The sequence below is a fragment of the Bufo gargarizans genome, chromosome 4, assembly GCF_014858855.1.
Source record: "Bufo gargarizans isolate SCDJY-AF-19 chromosome 4, ASM1485885v1, whole genome shotgun sequence".
NCBI lineage: Eukaryota > Metazoa > Chordata > Amphibia > Anura > Bufonidae > Bufo > Bufo gargarizans.
In genome coordinates this window covers 139,671,974-139,697,517 of record NC_058083.1, presented here as the reverse complement: position 1 = coordinate 139,697,517, position 25,544 = coordinate 139,671,974, and the positions used below count along the sequence as shown (strand labels likewise).

The window sequence follows — 25,544 nt, the reverse complement described above, 5'->3', positions numbered from 1 at the left end:
GAGCCCTGAACGGATCTCAAAAAACGGAAAGCCAAAACGCCAGTGTGAAAGTAGATTTATCCTTTAATACAGCCGCACTTTTGTGCTCATATCATGAACCGGCCCATACATTGGATTAACAGCATCACTGGGTTTTAGAATTTGGGCTTTTAGACTCCCAGTTGGTCTGGGATCTGCATCCGTGATATGGATTGTCGTGATATGGATTTTGTGGGGGTTTTATAATTGCATATAATAAAGAAATTGTATAACCACAGAGTTATTCAATAGCATGTATCTGTATAGCGCCACCTGCTGTTTGTTTTTCTTATTTCTTTGACCTGCTCACTGAGATGGCCGCACATGCTCAGTTTCATCCTTCAACTGCCTCCTGAGCTGTGATAGGTAGCGCATGGACACGCCCCCTGAGCTGCATCAGAAAAGACACTCCCCTGGAGCTTATAGATATGCTGATATCTCTGGATCCATGTGAGGTCCAGAGCTGGTTCTAGGTTTGTTAGCAAGAGGTTGCTATTTACTATATGATGTCTGATGAAATGTCACCCTCTGCTATTGCTGTTATGAGAAGCGTCATTTATTATGTGTAATTTCAGTTATGCTTTACATATACCAGGTTGACTATTATGAATAAGGAAAATGACTACAACCAACATCTGTCATATTTGCTTGATAACTTTTATGTTACTATACTACTAGCCTTTGTATATTCTTCATGTCTTTGTTTAACTTTTGATGGGCTGCAGTGTACAGTATTTCAGGAATTTGGTGTGCACAATGACATGCCTGTAGACTGTAATATCCAACTATATGCTAACAGCTTTTAGCTGGGATAAGTCAGGATCCCACAACCTCAGCTGTACTGCAAGTTTAAGTCCACTACTTTGTTCAATATGACTATTAAAAGGGGTATTCCAGGATTTTATTATTGATGGCCAGTCCACAGGATAGGCCATCAGTTCGGCGATCAGCTCTTTTGGGAAGCTCCGGAAGTCAGTGCTGGAACTACATAGCGCCATCCATTGTGTAGTGGACAGAGCTGGTTACTGCATTCACTTCAATGGGGGTAGCAGTGCAGTAACCAGCTTTGTCCACTACAAAATGGATGGCACTAGAGCGGGGGTGTTGTTCTGGCACTGAGGATATGTAGTTCTGGCACTGAGGATAGGCTATCAATAATTAAATCTTGGAATACCCCTTTAATGACATATGTCTATGTATCTGTGTAGCATACAAGTGGCCTATTGGCAGTATTTCATGTACATGCTTTTGTTAGGCCTTCTTTATACACACTTTATTACATTTAAGAATGCTATTTGTGTTTCAAGGGTTTTTTATGTTTTTGGTGCCACTTTTCATTTTGTGACATTTGGCACAGGTGTTTCCTTGTTGTTTTTCAAATTCTATTTTCTGCAGCAGAAAAATAAACGCCAAACCTTGAGTATTCGGCATGTTGATAATACCAGTGACTGCAAAAAATCAACAAAAAGGCAAAAAAATGTAATATTGTGTATGTAGACAGTCTCATATTTCACAATTTTTTTTTTTGGGGTGGGGGGAACATGCTAAAAATGCTATGAAAAATGGTACCGAAAATGCCTCAAAAAGGTTTGTGTGAAACCGGGCATAGGCTGGAATTACAGTTTTTGATGGAGATTCTTGAGCCAATGCCAGGAGTGAATAAAGGAGGAATATATAAGAAAGCCGGATACTTCTTCTTTCTCTTTGCATCTACGCCTGAGTTTGATGCATAACACAAAGCTGCATGTACTAACACAAACAGAAAGGAGCTATCAACTGCATAGCACGATGTGTGAGACCAGACTAAATAGCGGGGTTGGAATGACCACTTAAAGGGCTTCTGTCACCCCCCAAACAGCAATTTTCAATATTGGACTTAATATAATTGCTAATATACGCAGAGTCCATATATACCCCTCTTACCTCTGGCTGTGCTTTAAATTCTTTAAAAATAGTACTTTTGTGATATGCAAATTTCTTCACTACCAGCAAGTTGGGCGGTTACTTGCTGGTAGCCGCCGCATCCTCGGTCTAAAAAAAAACGCCCTCTCCTCCACTTGATTGACAGGGCCAGCGAGCGCTCTCCTCCTCTCGCTGGCCCTCTCTGCCCATAAAATCCCGCACCTGCGCCGTACCGGTCCTCATTCGGCGCATGCGCTCTGAGAGAAGGACGCTCGCTTGCCCGCTCCTTCCTCAGTGTGCCCACGCCAATGACGTCAGCCAACACCCAGAAAAGAAGCATCGGGTGTAGGCTGACGTCATCGGCGCAGGTGCACTGAGGAAGGAGCGGGCAAGTGAGCGTACGTTTCTCAGAGCGCATGCGCCGAATGAGGACCGGTACGGCGCAGGTGCGGGATTTTATGGGCAGAGAGGGCCAGCGAGAGGAGGAGAGCGCTCGCTGGCCCTGTCAATCAAGTGGAGGAGGGGGGCGTTTTTTTAGACCGAGGATGCGGCGGCTACCAGCAAGTCCGCCCAACTTGCTGGTAGTTAAGACATTTGCATATCACAAAAGTACTATTTTTAAAGAATTTGAAGCACAGCCAGAGGTAAGAGGGGTATATATGGACTCTGCGTACATTAGCAATTATATTAAGTCCAATACTGAAAATTGCTGTTTGGGGGGTGACAGAAGCTCTTTAAGCTACACCTGAGACGAAAGGTGTGGTCATAACCAGCAACAACACAAACAAGTGAAACCAAATAGGCTGTCAGATCACATCACGTTCAGCCAGTCTCTTAGATCTTTTGACCCCTGTCATGGGAGAGACCGTGACAAATCTGCTATGTGTGTACATGTGTGATGGGACTGTAACTGACCATTATATGGCTTAAGGGTACTTTCACACTAGCGTTATACTTTTCCAGTATTGTAATCCGGTAAAGGGTCTCAATACCGGAAAAAAAAACACATCAGTTTTGTCCCAATGCATTCTGAATGGAAAGCAATCCGTTCAGTATGCATCAGGATGTCTTCTGTTCCGTCCCTTGTATGTTATTTAACCAGACAAAATACTGCAGCCTGCTGCGGTATTTTTTCTGGCCAAAATCCCGGAACACTACCGCACTTGCCGGCATTCATTTTTATTGAAATGTATTTATGCCAGATCCGGTACCAAGTGTTCCAGAAATTGCCACATCGCCGGATCCGGTTTTCCGGTCTGCGCATGCGCAGTTCTTTCTAGCTGCGGATCAGTTATTCCGGATGATACCAGAAAGACGGATCCAGTATTTCAATGCATAAGTCTAACTGATCCGGAAAAAATAAAATAAAATTTGCATACGGATTTCCGGATCCGGCAGGCAGTTTCGGCAACGGAACTACCTGCCGGATTCTTCTAACGCTAGTGTGAAAGTACTCTTAGTCTGTCATTTTTAGCAGTTCACCCTCTAGCTGTAATTCTTACTTGTCCCTAAGCTGATGGGTGGAGACTAGCTGCTTTCATGTCTGCCAATAAAATACACATAGAGACAGGAGATTCAACTTCCTAACTCCTCACTCACTCACTCTCAGAATCACTCAGAAACACCATACAAGACCTTAACGAGAGACCCTGAACAGTATAGATGTGAACAAAGCACTCGCTCTTCCTTCCTGTCTCCCCTCTCTATCAACTTCTATTGACGTTTGTAATCTAATTCTTTAGTGTGCTTACAGTCTGTCTTAGTCTCACATAGTGGAATTAGCAGAAATTTCAGAGAGAATGTTAGTTTAGGAGGTAACAGGAGAAGAGGAGATAAGAGGAGAAGATACATTTTTCTCTGTGCAGATGTACAGTGACAATTTAATTATATCAATTTCTTGGAAAGTTGGATGGCAACCAAACTGGTCGCTAGTGCAACTACCAAAGGAGTTCTCACCGAGATTTCCTAGAGTCCTTAAAGGGGTTCTGCAGTTTTTTAAACTGATGATCTATCCTCTGATAGATCATCAGCATCTGATCGGCGGGGGTCCTACTTCCAGGACCCCTGCCAATCAGTTGTTTGAGAAGGCAGCGGCGCTGGCAGTAGTGCCGCGGCCTTCTCGCTGTTTACCGCAGGCCCAGTGATGTCACGACTAGTATCAATGGCCTGGGCGTGGCTAAGCTCCATTCAAGTGAACAGAGCTTAGCCCCGCCCACGCTAGTTGATACTAGTCATGACGTCAGTGGGCCGGCGGTAAACAGTGAGAAGGCCGCGGCTCTGCTGGAGCGCTGCTGCCTTCTCAAACAGCTGATCGGCGGGGGTCCCGGGTGTCGGACGCCCACCGATCAGAAGCTGATGATCTATCCAGAGGATAGATCATCAGTTAAATGAAAGTGCAGAACCCCTTTAAGTTTCCAGTCTGCCCCTGCGGAGACGTATAAAGTATATTTGTATTCGGGTCGGCTCAAGATAAGTATGCCTACCGGTACCGACCTACTATGCTAAGCAGTAGGGATATGCCGAGACTGCTGTACGGAGGGTAGGCTAAAGGGGCCCACCCCATTGAGTAGTTAGAAAAAAGGGGACTTGGGAGGGTGGGGCAGAAACGAGCCACCGGTAAGGTAAGGAGGAGGCTGCGGCTTATAAGCAATATAGCCCCGCCTCCCCTCACACAAATGCGGCAAATAGCCATTTGCCTATAACTTGTATTCGGGTCGGCTCAAGATAAGTACGCCTACCTACCTACTATGCTAAGCAGTGGGGGTATGCCGAGACTGCTGTACGGAGGGTAGGCTAAAGGGGCCAAAAATAACAAACATAGCTCAGGGCAATAGTGTTATTAACAAAATTACCTGAAAGCATTAAACATTTCACACTGCGGATTTGGTATATATCATGCATGACAAGCCATCTGCCCAACTTCTTAATAACATGCACTGAGACGATGTGCTTGGAGGCAGCGAAGCCGCACCAGTGCGAAAGGAATGCCCTGTGATGGAACTGGGACTGACCCCAACATACCTCAAAAATATTCGGATGAATTTGAGAAAGTTCTGACAACTCAAAGGCGCAGAGCCCAGCCTTAGCAGAAGAGCATCCCCTGGGGTTGCTTCGGTAAAGCGCGTCCAATCCTGCACTGCCATAACTGGGCACCACTTATTACCAGTGGGGGAAGTATCTAACGTCTGTGAGCTGACCCGCTCAGGCCGTCTTTGTGGACGTTAAAGTAAAAACTTAGCATGACCCATCCCATATCAGCTGATCCTTCCTCAGATAGCTCTTGCATGTTGTGGCGCAGGTGAACTCGCCTGGTCTGAGGAAGCCGTAGAAGGCTAGGTACATGGTGTCTTGATCAATAAACTAGTGTGCTTACTGAAGGGGTTTTGCATACTTTATCTGAAAGCAATCTGAACATTGACCCTGTAAATGGCTGTCGTGTAGGGTGGGCCACAGCGGACCTCTTCTGGATACCCTTCAGTAGCATTCTAATTGGATGGGCTGAAAACAAGGAGGGTTGATTATGATGCCATAGATACAAATGATGTTGAATCCCAGCCGGGTATAACTTAATAGTGCTAAATGACAGCTTGTGGTAGGAGTGGCCCAAAAATGTGGCAAAGGCCAGTAGGTGAGAGATATTGCCCACTCCTGCCGAAGAATGGATTCTCTTAAAATTACAGAACGAGGTCCATGCCTTCTTATATATCCTCAGGGTGTTACAGGTCTGGGCTTTAGTCATAAGGGACCTGGCGGTGGCGAGATGAACCGTTAGCCCATCACTAGCTGGTCGAGCCTGGGCACTGGTGATGGTACGTGGTCTGCTTGTGGAGAGACCTGCAATGCGATAGGGGGTACAGAACCTGACCCACCAGCACACTAGCCTGGAGGCTAGAAGAACCTGCCGGACTTTGGCACACCAAACGGGCAGCTGTATCGCCTGCCTCAACCAACTCTAGCCTGGCCTGAAAGTTCAACATCGATGACGCCGTGGAATTGATGGCCGCGTACAGTTGTGTAAGCGAGGTCTGAATAGTGTCCATGGACACCACCTGCGGATTTTGGACCTCCGGAACTGAAGACAGAAGACGGAACAGTTCCGTCTTCCTTGCAGAAGCTAGAAATGGAATGCCTCTTTTGGATAACTCTGCCATCAACTTGGGCACAGTCCATGACCTAATGATGGTGTGGAGTCTCTTGCGGAATGTGACACCACGCTCCCACGGGATGATGATCTATTGCTCATCAATGATTCTTGAGGCATCCTACTAAAACACACCATGATTAATGCAGAAGATGCATTGTCCTATGCCCTGTCCTATGATGCAACAATACCGGATATACATATAAAAAACTCCTCATCATTTTTAGCCCCTTTAATTTATTATTATTTCCTTTTCCTGTAACTCGCCTTCCCCCCCCCCCCCCTTTTTTTTTTTTATCACTATAATACTACACAACCATAACTAGAATGTATCAAGACATGACAGGCAGATGTAAGCTGTAACAACACCGCTGACCAGCAGATGGCATGCTGGGACAACCTAAGGCAGCAGAGAGCGGCTCTGAACACATGGAAGCCGGCTCTGCCGCCCGCCGAGATGTGCAGGTAACAACGTGCGGCGTGTCGGTGCCGATCCCTCTCCCCTGCCCAGAAATGAAGCCGCAAGGCCCCGATCTTACCGCTGGAAGACGTGAACGCTGGGATGTAGACGTCGATGCCGATGAGAGGCAGAGACCGTATACTCACGTGCGTACAGGCGCCCAGAAGTGATGCAGAAAGCCATTTGCCTATAACATATCAAATATAGCAAAATCACAGAGGGCAGAAAAGCAAAGGGTGAGATTTGTCATCTTCTTTGTGCCTGAAAAGTGGTGCTACGAGGTTGCAGGTGCAACTTTTTAACTGCGACTTTTAATACATTTTCGCATCTCCCACTTTTTCACAGACCTCGGCACGCTTTGCCAGTTTTCGAGCATAAATGAAGGCAGAAATCTACGGCAGCTCTGAGCTGTTGTCGATTTCTGGTTAGGTGCACGGTCTGCCGGATGATGCCCCTGATTTATGACAAAGCATGTCCCTTGTCATAATTAGGCGCATCCTCCAGCAGCACAGAGGATATCAAGACAGGCCCAGGAAAAGCCAGTCTTGAAAAAGCTCCAGCAAAGTACCTTCAGTATCTAAAAAATAACTTCTATATAATAATGTAATAAATAAATATATATATATATATATATATATATATATATACAGTATCTCACAAAAGTGAGTACACTGTGTGTAAATATTTTATTCTATCTTTTTACGGGACAACACTGAACATCTGACACTTTGATACAATGTAAAGTAGTCAGTGTACGGCTTGTATAACTGTGTACATTTGGTGTGCCCTCAAAATAACTCAACACACAGCCATTAATGTCTAAACCGCTGGCAACAAAAGTGAGTACACCCCTAAGTGAAAATAGCCAAATTGTGCCCAATTAGCCATTTTCCCTCCCCAGTGTCATGTGACTCGTTAGTGTTACAAGGTCTTAGGTGTGAATGGGGAGCAGGTGTGGTAAATTTGGTGTTATCGCTCTCACACTCTCTCATACTGGTCATTGGTAGTTTAACATGGCAAAGAACTCTGAGGATCTAAAAAAAAGAACTGTTGCTCTACATAAAGATGTCCCAGGCTATAAGAGGATTACCTGACACTGAGCTGCAGCACGGTGGCCAAGACCATACAGGGGTTTAACAAGACAGGTTCCACTCAGAACAGGACTCGCCATGGTTGACCAAAGAAGTTGAGTGGACGTGCTCAGTGTCATATCCAGAGGTTGTGTTCTCAAAATAGAAGTATGAACGCTGTCAGCATTGCTGCAGAGGATAAAGGGGTGGGGGGGCCAGCCTGTCAGTGCTCAGACCATACGCCGCCCACTACATCAAATTGGTCTGCATGGCTGCCGGCCTAGAAGGAAGCCAGGCTAATATAGTCTAAACTAATAGATTGTTAGGCGTGTTATACATTGTTAGCCATTGTTATACATGTTCACATCTGCAGACAAAAAAGTACTGAATGCAGGAATTTTTTGTTCAGTAAAAAAGAAAGAAGTAAAGAAGAGAAACTGAGTGGACACCAGAATAGTCAATGGGTCTGTCGGACATCATTCAGTTCAGCTATATAACAGATCCGGTATATGTTCCAGTCCTCTTACTAGTGCTGGTGTGAACTACAGCTGAAACGATTACTCAATTGAATAGAGTAATTTGCCACAAAAAAATCTTCGATGCAAATTTTTTGCATCGAGGATTCATTTGTGTCATGTGACCACGGAGCGGGAGTGAAGCTCTTGCTATTAGTTACCGCTCCGTCGTCACCCGCAGGCACGTACTGCGCTGCACTTTCAGCCCTGACACATCGTCAGGACATAGTGCGCATATACGTGCACTATGACCCGATGCTGTGTGACGTCAGGACGGCAGTGCAGCGTGCGGAGAAGAAGACGGAGGAGCTGTGGAACGGAGCCCCTACAGGAAAGGTAAGTACTGGCCACTCCATGTCCACAACCTCACTGCAAGAAACAGCAAAGTAGGAGTGAGGACGCTGACATGAGCACACTACAGAGATCTGGGGTGACATGGTGCGGGCAAGGAGGATCCGGGCGGCCGGGGACTGCAGGCGATGCGCACTTGCGAGCTTCATTACTGCTGAGCTCAGGGCTTCCAGAGCCCGGACAGACAATCTATGAAAAGCATCCTGACTGGGCGGCGGGATTGCGAACTGAGCGGCACTAACACTCCACAGTCAATGGACGATTAGCAAGAAGCTGAAGAGTCTGGAGAAGGGCACAGTCAGCATGCAGGGGGCGTATGTAATAAACACCGAGGTGTGAGCCGCAGGCTCAGCAATAATAGCAATGGAAACTACTATAGGGAGCCCCCATAAATCAGTGCTCAGGGGTGAAGTCCTCATCACAGGCGCATTGTGACTGAAAATGTGAGAGAGTGCCTTCATGAACAGAATGCTTCTTCTCTGTAATATATGTCATCGAGTCATGCTCTATGGCTGGATGCCTTACCTCCTGCTGTCCGGGAGCACTCTGGACCGCTGCCGCCTGGTTCATCACTCGGACTGGCTCTTAGGGGGGCAAGCTGATGGCACTGGGGTGGGGGAGTGCTGAAGGCACTAGGGTAATGGAGCTGATGGCACTGGGGGATAGTGGAGCTGATGCACTTGGGCTGACCACACAGGGGGAACAAAGGGTGTTGGGGACTGATGGCATGGGGTCTGATGAGTTTTTATAAAGGAAAACAGTCTATTAATTCATTTTTTCTTATTAGAGTACTCGATTAATCGTAAAAATAATTGGTAGAATATTCGATTACTAAAATATTTGTTTACTGCAGCTCTAGTGTGAACCCATTCTACCGACTGATGTGTTTAGTACACAGATTGCCTAGACTGTAGACAATTGTAGCAGATGCTTTGGGGGGAATTTATCAGTCCCAATAAAAATATTCTACAGATTTCAAACCAGCACCGGGATCTGAATACTTTTGTAATTGCATGTAATTAAAAATTTTGCATAGCCACTGAGTTATTCGATAAAATGTATCTGTATAGCGCCACCTGCTGTTTGTTATTTTTCTTATTTCTTTGTCCTGCTCACTGAGATGGCCGCACATGCTCATTTTCGTCCATCAACTGCCTCCTGTGTTGTGTCCTGTGTTAGGTGCATAGTCCAGCGGATATCTTAAAGGATAACTGTCATATTTTCACTCAATATAAAATTTTCATATATGTTGTTGCTGCTGTGGTGATAATCCATAATCACTAATTATTGTGTTCACATACCACTTGTTTAATAAGATTCAGTCCATAGCAACCACTGCTGACAAGACTTCTTTCTGACTATCTTCTCAAGATGGCCGCTGATGCCCTTACCCTGAGGCTAAGACCTCCCTTTCTAACTACCCAGAATTAATTCGGCTCATCTCAGGAACGCGCATCCTAACCCCAACCAATCGGCTTTCTTCAGACTTAAACACGCCCTCTTCCTCCTGAGTAATCGTGAATTTTGCACAAATATTCTAATTGCAAATTTTTGCGTGAATATCGGCACTATCCCGGTCTGACGGGAGCGTGCACGCAGGATTCGGGACTGCCCACTACTACGTCCTCCATCTTCTGTATATAGAAGATAGGAGACGGAGGACACCTAGCAACGCTGTATAAGACGCACCACTGAAATGCCTGGGGGAGGAAAGAACATGCTGCAATTACTAGGTAATTCAATACCTATACAAAAGTATTAACTAGGGCAGTGTTTCCCAACCAGCGTGCCTCCAGCTGTTGCAAAACTACAACTCCCAGCATGCCCAGACAGCCTTTGGTTGTGCAGGCACGCTGGGAGTTGTAGTTTTGCAACAGCTGGAGGCACACTGGTTGGGAAACACTGAACTAGGGAACTAAGGTAAACTTAGCCAGACCAGTCCAATTACATTTAAAAAAAAAAGTTACCCAGTGCAGAAAACATGGGTCTTGAAAATCTACCCCTTTGAGAAGTATTACATCTATACAGATCTGCAACACTTTAATTGGACGGAGCCACAGTGAGCTGCAGCACCAGGCACAGCCATTACCAAATGTGCAGTGCAGCACCTAGTAATCAATACATGGGACAGGGTGTTGCAGACCCTTCTGTCAGCTGGTGCAGTTGAGTTGCCAGAAGTGAGCCCCACGGATTTGATATTAATGGCTTTTAGGCCCCCATACATATTAGTACAGTACTGTATATAGTCTCCTGACAGATGAAGTCGGGCAGAGAAGGATTGGGTGAATAAAATTGCCTGATCCTTTTGTTCTCCTGGGCAGGGGTGCACCTAGCCTTTCTGCTGCCTGAGGCAAAAACTGAAATGCCTTTCTCAGGCAGCGCGATACTGATGATGCTGGCCTCTGATAGGCTACAGGAAATAGGACTAAAGCCTATTAGAGGAAACGGTGGGCCAGGGAAACATCACTGCCGTCGCAGCATTCAACTGTATTGCTGTCTTGAGTACAGCAATGCAGTTGAATGTGTAGAGATGAGCGTTTCCACAATCAAAAGCACTCATTACCCATGGCCCTTCTGCTGCCCCCCTCTTGCCCCTACCTGGTGCTGCCTAAGGCGATCGCCTCACCTGGCCTCATTGGTGGTGCACCCCTGCTTCTGGGACATTAGCCACCACCAGAAGTGTCTGGAAGATGCTTTTCTCTCCATCACATACACACATGGCCAAATGAACATCTGACAGCTATGGAGGGTGGCTATGGTGAGGATAGGTCATCCAAAGAGAATCCCCGAATACCTCTTTACTTTTAACCTTCCAACACCTGATTGCACTTCGACGTGCCACTCCCAAATGTAACTCAAATTCTTTAGTTGACTGGGTATATTGATTCATTAAAATATAACTTTTACTAGATATGCCATAAAATATTAAGGAGTTAAAAAATACCAAACAACAATGAACAGATGGACTGGACCGCTACCTGCACATCCAACTAATTGCCCAAAGATAGAAAAGGGTAATATACAGTCCTACCGCCTCCAGACGTGTAGATTGCAGATCGATGTACGGTGTGTACGGTATCCTTCAGTGCAGTGGCCAAGGATATTGAGGACGGGTGCTGGGTTGCACACAAGCAGCATTGACTAGTGACCCTATCGCAGATTCCCTCACAGTTATACTAAGGAGGGGACCAGTTAATTCAACTGCCTAGCTGTCACGACGGGGAGTGGGGGAAAGCCCCCACCATGCGGTGTCAAAGGGTAAAGGGGATCAGCCTGGCCAAAAAGGAGTAATAAGGGAGCAGGTCACCTCCTACCACGTTCCTAATCCTCTCCCTGACTCCTCACCATATGAGCAGACCCCGATGGTGGGACGGCTCATACACTGGATACCAAATATCCTGAGTTGCCCTGGAAATCCCTCACTTAGGAGCAGGGGAGAGACTACCTGTTCATCCACAACACTGAGGAACAGGAATCTCTAACTAAGGCCAGGCTGCAAGGAGGGGAAACACATACAGCTAAATGAGATGGCAGGTAAGTGAAACCAGTAACACACTTACCTGCCACAGACACAGTGACTGGAACCCGTGCACAAGTGCTAGTGTCCACACCAACATTAAAGGACACAGCACACACCACAAACCACACAGGAACCCGGGACACCATAGCAGCAATACCTGGAGACAGGGGAATGTCTAGTAAACATGACACCAAACACAACCAGACTTGTAACACCAAACTAGACATTCAAACACCCTGCACATAACCCACTCCATACAAATAAGAACAGGAAGGGAAGGAGACACCGGGATGACATAGAACATCTATGACCACAAGGGTGGCCCTCACTGGACAGATGGAACAAGCCAGGAACCACTATACTATACCACTGTACTATACTCCTTCTCCTGAGGGCAACAGCCTCAATAGTGTCACTGGGCATGCGCCGAGCCCAGTGACATAATCAGAGCGCTGTTGCCTCAGGAGCTAGAGTATCATACAGGCGCAGTCAGTCAGCGATACTGCAGCTGCGCAGGATTTTGGAGGTCAAGAAAGGAGGACACAAGGATGGTGGGGTGAATAAATTACATGACGTAGTGGAGAGGGTGGCGCCGTTCTGCAAGGATGTGGGAGTAAATTTATTTCTTAAGAGACGTGTGGGCTTGGAAGAAAGGCAGGGCTTGGCACTGCAGGGGGGGCGTTACTGGGCACTAGAGGAGAGTAATAATGCCCCTCTGGGCACCTTGAGGCTTAATTAGCATATCAGAAAAATCATCAAAATTAAATTTGAATAAAAGAAAGAAGACACATGCTGGAACGAAGGTACTTTATTGCACGTTGCTATGTTAACAGTTTTATATGCTCAAAATAAGTGACAGATTCCCTTTAACTCATCGTGTTTTCTTGATACAAAAGCTATTGAAAAGCAATTGAAGGTGTTTGCTAAGATTAGATAACACACTCAGAAATCTCAGAAAACAGGAGTGTTAACTGTACTACATCCGTAGTTCTGCAGTATTCTTTGTTACTCATGCATATGCTGTTGCTGTGGTAGGTCTGTTCATGTAAATGTGCAAACTTTGGTCTCACTGGAAGGGGTGAGCCGTGCTTCTTCCTTTCAGTATGAGACTATATCGTACTTCCCTTTCACATGTGAGCTACTTAGTCTTCAGTTCTGTATAGGCACGGGGCTTCACAGGACACCCTTGGATGGAGTCTTTGCTCCTCAATACCATGAGCTTGAAGGGGAAAGTGTTCAGGAGAGAGCAGTGCCCAGAAGCATGGAAGAAGCGCAAAACCATGAGAAGAGTCAACCAAGGGAGGCTTCCAAGAATGAGCTGTGTAGGTGATGCCACTTACTAATCTTCTGCCGCTTTTCTATTTTTATGTTTGACTTAGGCTGCTTTCACACTAGCGTTCGGCTGTCCGCTCGTGAGCTCCGTTTGAAGGGGCTCACGAGTGGACCCGAACGCCTCCGTCCAGCCCTGATGCAGTCTGAATGGAGCGGATCCGCTCAGACTGCATCAGTCTGGCGGCGTTCAGCCTCCGCTCCGCTCGCCTCCGCACGGACAGGCGGACAGCTGAACGCTGCTTGCAGCGTTCGGGTGTCCGCCTGGCCGTGCAGAGGCGTGCGGATCCGTCCAGACTTACAATGTAAGTCAATGGGGACGGATCCGTTTGAAGATGCCACAATATGGCTCAATCTTCAAGCGGATCCGTCCCCCATTGACTTTACATTGAAAGTCTGGACGGATCCGTCCGAGGCTATTTTCACACTTAGCTTTTTTTTGCCATTTTAATGCAGACGGATCCGTTCTGAACGGAGCCTCCGTCTGCATTATTATGAGCGGATCCGTTCAGAACGGATCCGATCGAACGCTAGTGTGAAAGTAGCCTTAGGAAGAACTAAAGATGTTCTATAGGTTCATTTCTGAAAAAACAGATTTGGGGTGGATAGATAGATAGACGGACAGATATTAAACAGATAGATACAATCAGTAGGTGGATATGAGATGGACAGAGACTCACATACTGTGTATATGGATATGTGTGTATGTATGTGTGTGTGTGTGTGTGTGTATATATATATATATATATATATATATACATATACAGAGATGTAGCTGAGCTAAAATTGACATCACCGTGTTAACTCATCTTTTGACAATAGCCATTGAAATCCATTGGAAGAGTTAGCTAACCTTTTTCTGCCGTTTTGACTTAACGTGTTAACCATCAAGTTTAGCTAGGCTGCATCCGTGTTTTCTATCGGTGTCTCCTCCAGAGCAAGGGTTAATAAGTTATTATATGTGTGTACTTTTTCATAAGTGTTTATTGTAACATTACAGCCGGACTATGAGCATTGTAGACCCTACCATGCTGCAGGGTGTGACTAACCAGATTTTATCATAAGGAAACTGTAGTCAGTTCTGAAACGAAACAAAATGATAATTGTTGCATAGACTATGGGGGTCATTTATGAATAGATACATGCCAATTTTTGGCGTACATCTGTCGCAGATTCGCCCGCAAAGGGGATTTGCGGGTGAATCTACGACTTCTTCCCCATCCACACAACCAACACCAGTTCTAAAAAAGGTGGCGAGGAAGGGGGGCAGACCAGCCATCCCTTCTTATTTATCATTTTCTACGTCTTTTTAAGGCGATTTAGGCCACCTAAGTTATATAGAGGCCAGCACTTCTTCATAACCTAGGCGCATCAAGCGTCAGCGCAGGATTATTAAGACCGGCATCTAAAGTGTGGGTCTTAATAAATGACCTCATATGTGTTTGTTGTTCAGCATTGGTATGTAGAGTAGACTAGAGGAGTAATACATAAGTTCAAGAAAAGTATAGTCTTGCATGGGCCTTTAAAGGCGTTGTCTCACCTCAGAAAATGGCATTTATCATGTAGAGAATGTTAATACAAGGCACTTCCTAATGTATTGTGATTGTCCATATTGCCTCCTTTGCTGGCTTGATCAAATTATGCACTGCGACCACCCTGCAATTCAGCAGTGGTGGTCATGCTTGCACACTGTAGGAAAATGTGCTGGTCTTTCTGGTGGCCGGGACCATGGGAGCTCACATAGTCACACATACTCCACCTCGTAGCTGCGCTGCAGCGGTGGTCATAACCCCTGGATACAAACAGTGTATAATGTGGTGTAAAAATGAATCCAGCCAGCAAAGGAGACAATATGGACAATCACAATACATTAGGAGTTGTCTTGTATTAACTTTGTCTACATGATAAATTAATGAATGCCGCTTGCTGAAGAGAGGCAACCCCTCTAAGCTTCAGCTGTAGACAACCCATTCTGTGGTTATCAGACAGTTCCGTTTCAGACTGTCTGTATCTGAGTCTCAGGAGGAAGTTTGGATTCTTGGGTGAGTTGCAGCTATTTCAGACGGCAAGGTTTGGTGTATTGAGTCAGTAGTAAAGAAGAAGGATCTGATAAAGCACTGCCTAGTAGCTCCCGTTGTATATACTCTTAAATACATTACTTATATGTTCCGTGAATTTAGGGTTCGTACCTACTACATATGGATCTACAATCGGTCTTAGTCTATCTGCCATGTTTATGAGCATTACACTCCTCCACCTTTCTACCTCTCCATCATGGAAGACGATTACAAATCAGTAGAAAGATCTCCAGAAGATCGGACGGACTAGATCATTTCAAGCCATTCTAGGGCAGGAGAAAAGAGAAGCCTTATGTGAAATGGAAAGTACCCAGCCAGAGCTCTTCTTGTACCTTATAAAGTGTACGCGCACTTTGGTATAGTAGGTACTTTGACTAAAATATGAAGTGACTGCATTAGGTACATTATGCATGCTGCATTATACATGTATCCGAGGACATTATGTGCAGTCTCCTAATGCAGTATATTGTTATTGACCAAATAACCCTGCAGGAGCTGACCAAGCCTACAGCATGGATGTCCCGTGGAAATTAAACCTACCTGTAGCCTCTTAAAGGGGTATGCTCATCTCAAATATTGCCATATTGCTATCTCCAGAATGGGCCCCTTGAAGTGAAGGAGGGCACACCACGTAAGTGCACCCAGCCTCCATTCACCGCTATGGAAATTCTGAACATAGCTGAGTGCTGGCTCAGCTATCTCTGGCAGTCCGTTGCCTAAATGGAGAGGTGGCCATGCATGCGCAGTGCGCTCTTCATTCAGCACGCTCACGGTGTGCTGGACTTCGTCTAAGGGACCCTAGGACCAGGTCCCAGTGGTGGATCTGACGTTGACAGCATATCCAATCGATATGACATCAATCTCTGAGATGGGCCAACCCCTTTAACAGACCATGGCTGTGTTGCATAGACATTGGCAGACTACAGGCTTCCATAAATGGCAGCTAGGAGGAATTTCCATTTCCTGCAACAACTCTGTTATGAGCCTTTATTGGAAAAGCATGGCGTCTTTCTTCCAAAAGCAGCACCATACCTGTCCCCGGGTTGAGTCTGATATTCAGATCTGCTCTGAAAGAGGCTAAATTGCTATATGAAAAACAGTCACCTATGAGCCAGTGCTACATTGTTGTAGGAAGAAAGCAGCCATGTTTTTCTGGTCTTGCGTATGCCTTATTTGGCTGGTTTCATATATCGTACAAAATTACCCAATAGAACGGGTTTAATACCAAAATCTGCAGTGAAATTTTCATGTCTTACATGCGGATTTGGTTGTTGATTTTGGTGCAAAATTCAGACAGGTTTCATACGAATGTTATTTCCATTGTTCTGCTCCAGTATAGGAGCAGATGAGTGAATCTAGCAGAATTGTCGCGACATAGCTGACACTAACGGCGCCTGGTGAACTCCTTTGACTTTAATGCTGTTTGTCTGGTTTCCATTAGAAAACTCAATTTTACTGGACAAAATAGCCCAGCATGCTGAGCTATATGCTCGGCCTTTTTTGATGGAATTGGGACTGGTGCTCCTCATGGAGCCTCTAACGCAATAAAAGCAGCATTCTAACAAAGCAGCATTCTAATACACTGTACTGTACGGTGTTGAGGAATTTCGGTGCAAATTCAGCAACATATTTAATTTGTGTGCAACCACCCTTACATGGACTGCCATTATGCAAAGGTGTCTCTCTGAGACAACCCCTTTAAGCAGGAACATCTCAGCTAATAGTTGTGCAGTGACCCATTGGATCACTGCTAAAAAGCTAATTTGTTGCTGAATGGCTAATGCATCTTTTATGCCCTGTGTAATCCTAACTAGCTGTGTGTAGGCCTCTTTAGTGTCGGCAGTCCCTGCCCCCTTTGCCTGGTTGCAGCTGGTTTACAGAAGCGTCTGGCTCAGGCTGTGGGTCTAGCTTCAGCCTAGCAAAAGCTGGAACCAATCAAAGAGAATTCTCCAGGAAAACGCCAGTCCTGTAGAGTGTGAATCTGCCAGAGTATAAGCAACTGTGCTAGGAGACAAACTTATTTCCACAGATGGTAGAGGACCAGGTGAGTGCATGTGCAGGGACAGTAAGACTTTGCTGCACATGGTTAGGGTAAATTGCTTCAGGCGCCCATCACACTGGGATTTGCACACCTTAGTTATTTGAGAAGATTGCTAGCACCTATATAAAGAGACTCAGGGAGGACTGCTACCACCTTCTATATACTTCCTTGCTGTGTGGGAAAACCTTGCTGTGTGATATCCCGCAGAACTGTGACTATTTCTTGTGTTTCTACTACAACCACCATCATCTATACAGTAAATAGAGACTTTATTGGTTATAACCAAAGGGGCCTGGTCATTGACTCCACCATCAGTTCGCCACCCCCGTACACCTGCTTTCCTGCCTTGCATCCTGCTACTGCTACTTATTCACCTAACATCTAAGGCACACTATCTACCACCAGGCAGGAGCCCCCAAAAGTCCAGGGTGTACCCAGAGGGAAGAAAGGGTGTGCCCTCCATTCACTGCACACACAATCCAGTGAGCTCGAGAAGGAGAGGCATTAGCCGCAATGAGGACTACAGCCACCCTCATAGTGACCACCACCACTTCCAGCCTCTGTAGCTCCAGCTTCCATGCGGCTTCAGTGGGCCGGTGTACTGCAATGGCAAATATATTTAGTTCATGTGGATAACAGGGTCTCCACTATTGTTACAGGGTCTCATTAATGTGGTGTCTCTATAGAAACACTGCAGAGGACTCCTCTGATTGCCTCCAGGGCAATCAGTTGTCATGGCAGCAGAAGGCTTACTGAAGGCTCCCGGCCTGCCCTGTTATGACACCTATTACACCCAGTTTCTGGCAGGGTCTAATCGAGAGAAACCGCTATTCACAGTAATACAGAAGTAATGCTGTGAATAGTACAAACCATCAAACGACTGCAGATTCAAGTCCCAGAGGACTGAAAAAAAATATTCAATAAAAAAGTTTTCTATTTATCAAATAAACATAATTAGTATCACCACTTCCAAAAATACCTAATCCACTAAGATATCATCTGATGTAGCCTGCTTGGTGAACACATCGCCTTCAAAAATGGAATTAAAAAAAATGATCACAAAGTTTACCAAAATAATATATCTCACCCACTTACACATCCCCCCCCCCCATAGAAAAAAATAATACTGTCAGAATATGGCGACACAATGCAATTTTTGCACAACCTGCTCTCATTCATCGTCACCTCTTTCCTGTTGACACCGTTGCTTGGTTACAATCCAAACAAATGTGGTCACAAACTGATGGAGCAAAAAAGTTTCATTTTGTGGACTGTGTGATTTTAAGAGTAGTCTGACAGATTTGATATACGTGGTGCTTCTTAGACACAAAGGACAAAATTATGAAATAGTGTGAATATTTGGCAGAGCTGTGTTGCAATGCTGATAACTTTTCCATGGATTCATCCTTTTTTTATATTTCACAAATAATTTCTCCAGGGATTCATTCTGAAACAGTATAGGTATATTCAGAATATGAATTTGATTACAGTACACAATAACAACTACTCAGTCAGTGAGCACTTCTGACAAGTACGAGACCTCCAGAGCAAGAAAAGAGATTTTCTAACTTTATAAATCCCAATGTAATCATGGAGTTGATTACCCCAACCCAGTGTGCATGTAATGAAGGGTCAGAAATGGAAGATGGCTCACTGACCATTGCTGACCTGTATCTTTCCGCTAAGAACACCTTACATCCCATCGTGATGCTTTTAGATGTAAATAACATGGTAATGGCATATGTATCTAATATATAAAGCTGAGTGTATATGTGTATGTCCGCTAAAAGAATCTGCACCGTCGCATTTACAATCACAAAATATGGCACACAGGTACATCAGGTGTCCGGGAAGGTTTTAGACTAGGTCTCAGCTCTCTAGGACGTACCGTTCCTGAGATATTCCCAAAAAATGCATTAGCCAATAGAAGCCTGTCACATGACCCCTATCAGCCAATAGAAGCTCGCAGGTACTTTATATGTATTATATAGTAGGACAGCCATTGCTTAACTTAGGTGCCAGTGTCAAACCATTATTGCAGACTGCACAGAATTTTAGCTGATGCAGCTACCCCGGTGGTTTTTGGACTTGATGATCTAATTGTCTTGTATTTGTGTTTTTTTTGTCTTCCAGTCATATTTTTTGTCTTCTGTTTTTCGAACAGAAGCAGATATGTCTTGTGTTTCGACTATCGATTACAAGGAATGACCAAGACCAGATATTTTCTCACCTAACTGTGAGATTGGCATTCTTCTACTTCCTACAGTCCATGGTAACATCCATGTAACAAGCTGAAAGCGGTTAACCATCCATTGCTAGACCCACCAGGCAGGTTGGCAAGTTCTAAATCAATCTGACCACCAAGCAGTAGCTATGGATGAATGTAATATTATCCTGCAGCTCAGCTCTTAGGTTTTAGGGCAGGATTTTCCCATGAGTTCTTCTGTTTCTAATGGGAATTTGAAGAATTTCCATATTGTTATAATTCACAAATGTCTGAATCGTAGATGTAGATTGTGTTGAGAACTTAGAAAACCCAGAAAATGACACATTCAAGATCATAGTCATTTTATGAAAATCCCAGCTGTTGCCTTCTGTGCCAAGAAAGTTGATCATGTCAGAAGCACAGAAGTAGTGAGAGTTTCTGATGGCAGACTCATGCCAAGAATAACACAGGGCACTGGTGATTGTACTCTACGTACATAGCCTCAATCAAACAGTACCCATATCCTCAGACTGCCCCCTTTAGAGTCTGTTTGCCTTAGGTAATATAGACTATATGTGTTTTCTCTACAACCTTGGTGAAGGAATATGGTCATTCTGCCACTTACACATTGTAGCCATGCTAGGGCGATATGGCTTCATAACATTGAATGGTAGCTTTCCATTTACTTCTCCTACGCATATGGCAAAAGCACATGGCGCGCGTTTAAATGTTTTACCAGCACTGTCATTAGGGACATAATGTAAAAGCTGTGATATGCAATATTAAGTTTAATGCTCAGTAAGCCACGTACTGGAGGGGAGCCAGAGTTGTCGTGAATGTTCAATGCCATATGTGCTGGTTGCACATTCCAGAGATGCAGATGGAGCATGTGTCCCTCCGTGACTCCTCCGCACCCTCCTTTTACACTGAATTCACTATTTCATTTCCTAAATACCGTATATTCGACATTGAATAAATAGTACAGGCGATTTCATAACCGAATCTCTGTGGCATTGAAGTGACAGCTTTGTTAATCTCTACGTTTTATATTTTTTCATTAATTATTCTTAATTAAAACATTTAGATCCTGGCCTGCTTGGCTTTGTTGGAACACTTTTCTATTTGGTGGAACTGAGTGGTTGAGGTTCTTGTGATTTATATTGCACAATGCTGCTCTTACCTCATTTGTTTGGATTAATCATCTTTTGTTCAGGTTGAATATTCACCTTAAAGGGGTTTTCCACGAGGTAAAGGGGTATTTCAGCACACAAAAAAAATCCCCTGAGCTTCACAGGCTGTAAAAAAAATATATATAACAACCTCACCCATATCTCTCTGATGCTGCAGTTCTAATTGGTGGTGCCATGGTCCCCACTGTGCCCCACAGTCTGCCCGGCCTGACCACCATAAGAAATTACTGTCAATGTTGTTTTTTACAGCAGATGTAGCAGCCTGGAGTAAAACTTTATTTTCCACTGGAATATCATTTAATGATTCATAATGATCTATCCCTAGAATCAATATCTGATTGGTGGGGTCTGACTCCTGTTTCTTTAAAGGGTTTCTGTCATGAGAAATCACGTTATGCAGCTGACGGACATTAGCGATGTGCTAATGTCAGCAGTACATAACAGTGTGCTCAATAACTCCCTGCCTGCCGCCGTTCTCTTAAAATAAAGACTTTTAAAATATGCTAATGAGCCTCTAGGTGCTATTGGGGCGTTGCTTCAGCACCTAGAGGCTCCGTCTACGAACCATTTAGCACGCCCAGGTCCAGTTGATTGACTTTCGAGTTCTCCTCATCGTCCCGTAAATCCCAGGCCTGCGTCGTCCGGTTTAGTATTCGGCGCAGGCACAGTGAGCGAAAGATGCGCTCCTGCTGCCTGCTTCCTTCCTTCCTGAAGGAAGCTGGCAGCAGGAGCACGTCCTTCACTTACTGCGCCAAATACTAAAAGGGACGACTCAGGCGCGGGATTTACGGGACACTAAGGAGAACTTGAAAGTCAATCAACAGGACCTGGGCGTGCAAAATGGTTCGTAGACGGAGCCTCTAGGTGCTGAAGCAACGCCCCAATAGCACCTAGAGGCTCATTAGCATATTTTAAAAGTCTTTATTTTAAGAGATCAGCGGCAGGCAGGGAGTTATTAAGCACACTGTTATGTACTGCTGACATTAGCACATCGCTAATGTCCGTCAGCTGCATAACGTGATTTCTCATGACTAGGGATGAGCGAACTCGAACTGTATAGTTCGGGTTCGTACCGAATTTTGGGGTGTCCGTGACACGGACCCGAACCCGGACATTTTCGTAAAAGTCCGGGTTCGGGTTCGGTGTTCGTCGCTTTCTTCGCGCTTTTGTGACGCTTTCTTGGCGCTTTTTGAAAGGCTGCAAAGCAGCCAATCAACAAGCGTCATACTACTTGCCCCAAGAGGCCATCACAGCCATGCCTACTATTGGCATGGCTGTGATTGGCCAGAGCACCATGTGACCCAGCCTCTATTTAAGCTGGAGTCACATAGCGCCGCCCGTCACTCTGCTCTGATTAGCGTAGGGAGAGGTTGCGGCTGCGACAGTAGGGCGAGATTAGGCAGATTAACTCCTCCAAAGGACTTGATTAACTGATCGATCTGCAGCTGTGGATCATTGAGCTGCTGATCCTCAATTGCTCACTGTTTTTAGGCTGCACAGACCGTTTGTCAGTCTCATTTTTCTGGGGTGATCGGCGGCCATTTTGTGTCTTGTGGTGCGCCAGCACAAGCTGCGACCAAGTGCATTTAACCCTCAATGGTGTGGTTGTTTTTTGGCTAAAGCCTACATCAGGGTGAAGCTGTCACACCAAGTGCATTTAACCAGCAATAGTCTGTTCATTTTTTGGCCATATACAAAATCAGGGGCAAGCTGCGCCTGTCACCAAGTGCATTTAACCCTCAATGGTGTGGTTGTTTTTTGGCTAAAGCCTACATCAGGGTGAAGCTGTCACACCAAGTGCATTTAACCAGCAATAGTCTGTTCATTTTTTGGCCATATACAAAATCAGGGGCAAGCTGCGCCTGTCACCAAGTGCATTTAACCCTCAATGGTGTGGTTGTTTTTTGGCTAAAGCCTACATCAGGGTGAAGCTGTCACACCAAGTGCATTTAACCAGCAATAGTCTGTTCATTTTTTGGCCATATACAAAATCAGGGGCAAGCTGCGCCTGTCACCAAGTGCATTTAACCCTCAATGGTGTGGTTGTTTTTTGGCTAAAGCCTACATCAGGGTGAAGCTGTCACACCAAGTGCATTTAACCAGCAATAGTCTGTTCATTTTTTGGCCATATCCCAGTCTAATTCTGTCACTAAATCCATACCGGTCACCCAGCGCCTAAATACTAGGCCTCAAATTTATATCCAGCTAAATCTGTCCCTAGTGCTGTAGCTGGGCGAGTTATTTAGTGTCCGTTCAAGCACATTTCTTGTTCTGGGTTGAAATACAATTCCCAATTTAGCAATTTCATAATTTAGTGGTTCCTGCTATATCAGAGCTCTTTGAAATCTATCCCAAAAAGGGTATATAATATTGAAGGTGCACATAGGGTCATTCAGAGTAACTTCACACACACCCGCTACTGTGTATTTCCAAGTCTAATTCTGTCACTAAATCCATACCGGTGACCCAGCGCCTAAATACTAGGCCTCAAATTTAATTCCCTCTAAATCTCTCGTTACCCACCGCTGTACTGTTGTTGCTGGGCAAGATATTTAGTGTCCGTCAAAGCACATTTTTTGTTCTGGGTTGAAGTACAATTCCCAATTTAGCAATTTCATAATTTAGTGGTTTCTGCTATATCAGAGCTATTTGAAATCTATCCCAAAAAGGGTATATAATATTGAAGGTGCACATAGGGTCATTCAGAATAACTTCACACACACCCGCTACTGTGTATTTCCAAGTCTAATTCTGTCACTAAACCCATACCTGTCACCCAGCGCCTAAATACTAGGCCTCAAATTTAAATCCCTCTAAATCTCTCGTTACCGTTGTCCTGTTGTAGCTGGGAAAGTTATTTAGTGCCCGTCAAAGCACATTTTTTGTTCTGGGTTGAAGTACAATTCCCAATTTAGCAATTTCATAATTTAGTGGTTCCTGCTATATCAGAGCTATTTGAAATCTATCCCAAAAAGGGTATATAATATTGAAGGTGCACATAGGGTCATTCAGAATAACTTCACACACACCCGCTACTGTGTATTTCCAAGTCTAATTCTGTCACTAAATCCATACCGGTGACCCAGCGCCTAAATACTAGGCCTCAAATTTAATTCCCTCTAAATCTCTCGTTACCCACCGCTGTACTGTTGTTGCTGGGCAAGATATTTAGTGTCCGTCAAAGCACATTTTTTGTTCTGGGTTGAAGTACAATTCCCAATTTAGCAATTTCATAATTTAGTGGTTTCTGCTATATCAGAGCTATTTGAAATCTATCCCTAAAAGGGTATATAATATTGAAGGTGCACATAGGGTCATTCAGAATAACTTCACACACACCCGCTACTGTGTATTTCCAAGTCTAATTCTGTCACTAAACCCATACCTGTCACCCAGCGCCTAAATACTAGGCCTCAAATTTAAATCCCTCTAAATCTCTCGTTACCGTTGTCCTGTTGTAGCTGGGAAAGTTATTTAGTGCCCGTCAAAGCACATTTTTTGTTCTGGGTTGAAGTACAATTCCCAATTTAGCAATTTCATAATTTAGTGGTTCCTGCTATATCAGAGCTATTTGAAATCTATCCCAAAAAGGGTATATAATATTGAAGGTGCACATAGGGTCATTCAGAATAACTTCACACACACGCTTCTGTGCATTTCCAAGTCTAATTCTGTCACTAAATCCATACCGGTGACCCAGCGCCTAAATACTAGGCCTCAAATTTAATTCCCTCTAAATCTCTCGTTACCCACCGCTGTACTGTTGTTGCTGGGCAAGATATTTAGTGTCCGTCAAAGCACATTTTTTGTTCTGGGTTGAAGTACAATTCCCAATTTAGCAATTTCATAATTTAGTGGTTTCTGCTATATCAGAGCTATTTGAAATCTATCCCTAAAAGGGTATATAATATTGAAGGTGCACATAGGGTCATTCAGAATAACTTCACACACACCCGCTACTGTGTATTTCCAAGTCTAATTCTGTCACTAAATCCATACCGGTGACCCAGCGCCTAAATACTAGGCCTCAAATTTAATTCCCTCTAAATCTCTCGTTACCCACCGGTGTACTGTTGTTGCTGGGCAAGATATTTAGTGTCCGTCAAAGCACATTTTTTGTTCTGGGTTGAAGTACAATTCCCAATTTAGCAATTTCATAATTTAGTGGTTTCTGCTATATCAGAGCTATTTGAAATCTATCCCTAAAAGGGTATATAATATTGAAGGTGCACATAGGGTCATTCAGAATAACTTCACACACACCCGCTACTGTGTATTTCCAAGTCTAATTCTGTCACTAAACCCATACCTGTCACCCAGCGCCTAAATACTAGGCCTCAAATTTAAATCCCTCTAAATCTCTCGTTACCGTTGTCCTGTTGTAGCTGGGAAAGTTATTTAGTGCCCGTCAAAGCACATTTTTTGTTCTGGGTTGAAGTACAATTCCCAATTTAGCAATTTCATAATTTAGTGGTTCCTGCTATATCAGAGCTATTTGAAATCTATCCCAAAAAGGGTATATAATATTGAAGGTGCACATAGGGTCATTCAGAATAACTTCACACACACGCTTCTGTGCATTTCCAAGTCTAATTCTGTCACTAAATCCATACCGGTGACCCAGCGCCTAAATACTAGGCCTCAAATTTAATTCCCTCTAAATCTCTCGTTACCCACCGCTGTACTGTTGTTGCTGGGCAAGATATTTAGTGTCCGTCAAAGC

The 25,544-nt window shown here is 44.6% G+C and overlaps 1 protein-coding gene across 5 annotated transcripts in view; it reads left to right on the top strand.

Moving 5' to 3' along the window:
* The window catches only part of DOCK10 (dedicator of cytokinesis 10), a 362,682-nt gene that overhangs the window by 113,386 nt on the left and 223,752 nt on the right, over window positions 1–25,544 (top strand). The window contains exon 1 of one of the 5 annotated variants that reach the window (XM_044290305.1): window positions 13,090–13,299. The exons of the other annotated variants lie outside the window; for them this stretch is intronic. Within the exon in view, the coding sequence (XP_044146240.1) occupies window positions 13,168–13,299 (132 nt within the window). The 5' untranslated portion in view covers window positions 13,090–13,167. Of the gene's footprint in view, window positions 1–13,089; window positions 13,300–25,544 lie in introns of those variants that run through there. 5 annotated transcript variants of the gene reach the window in all.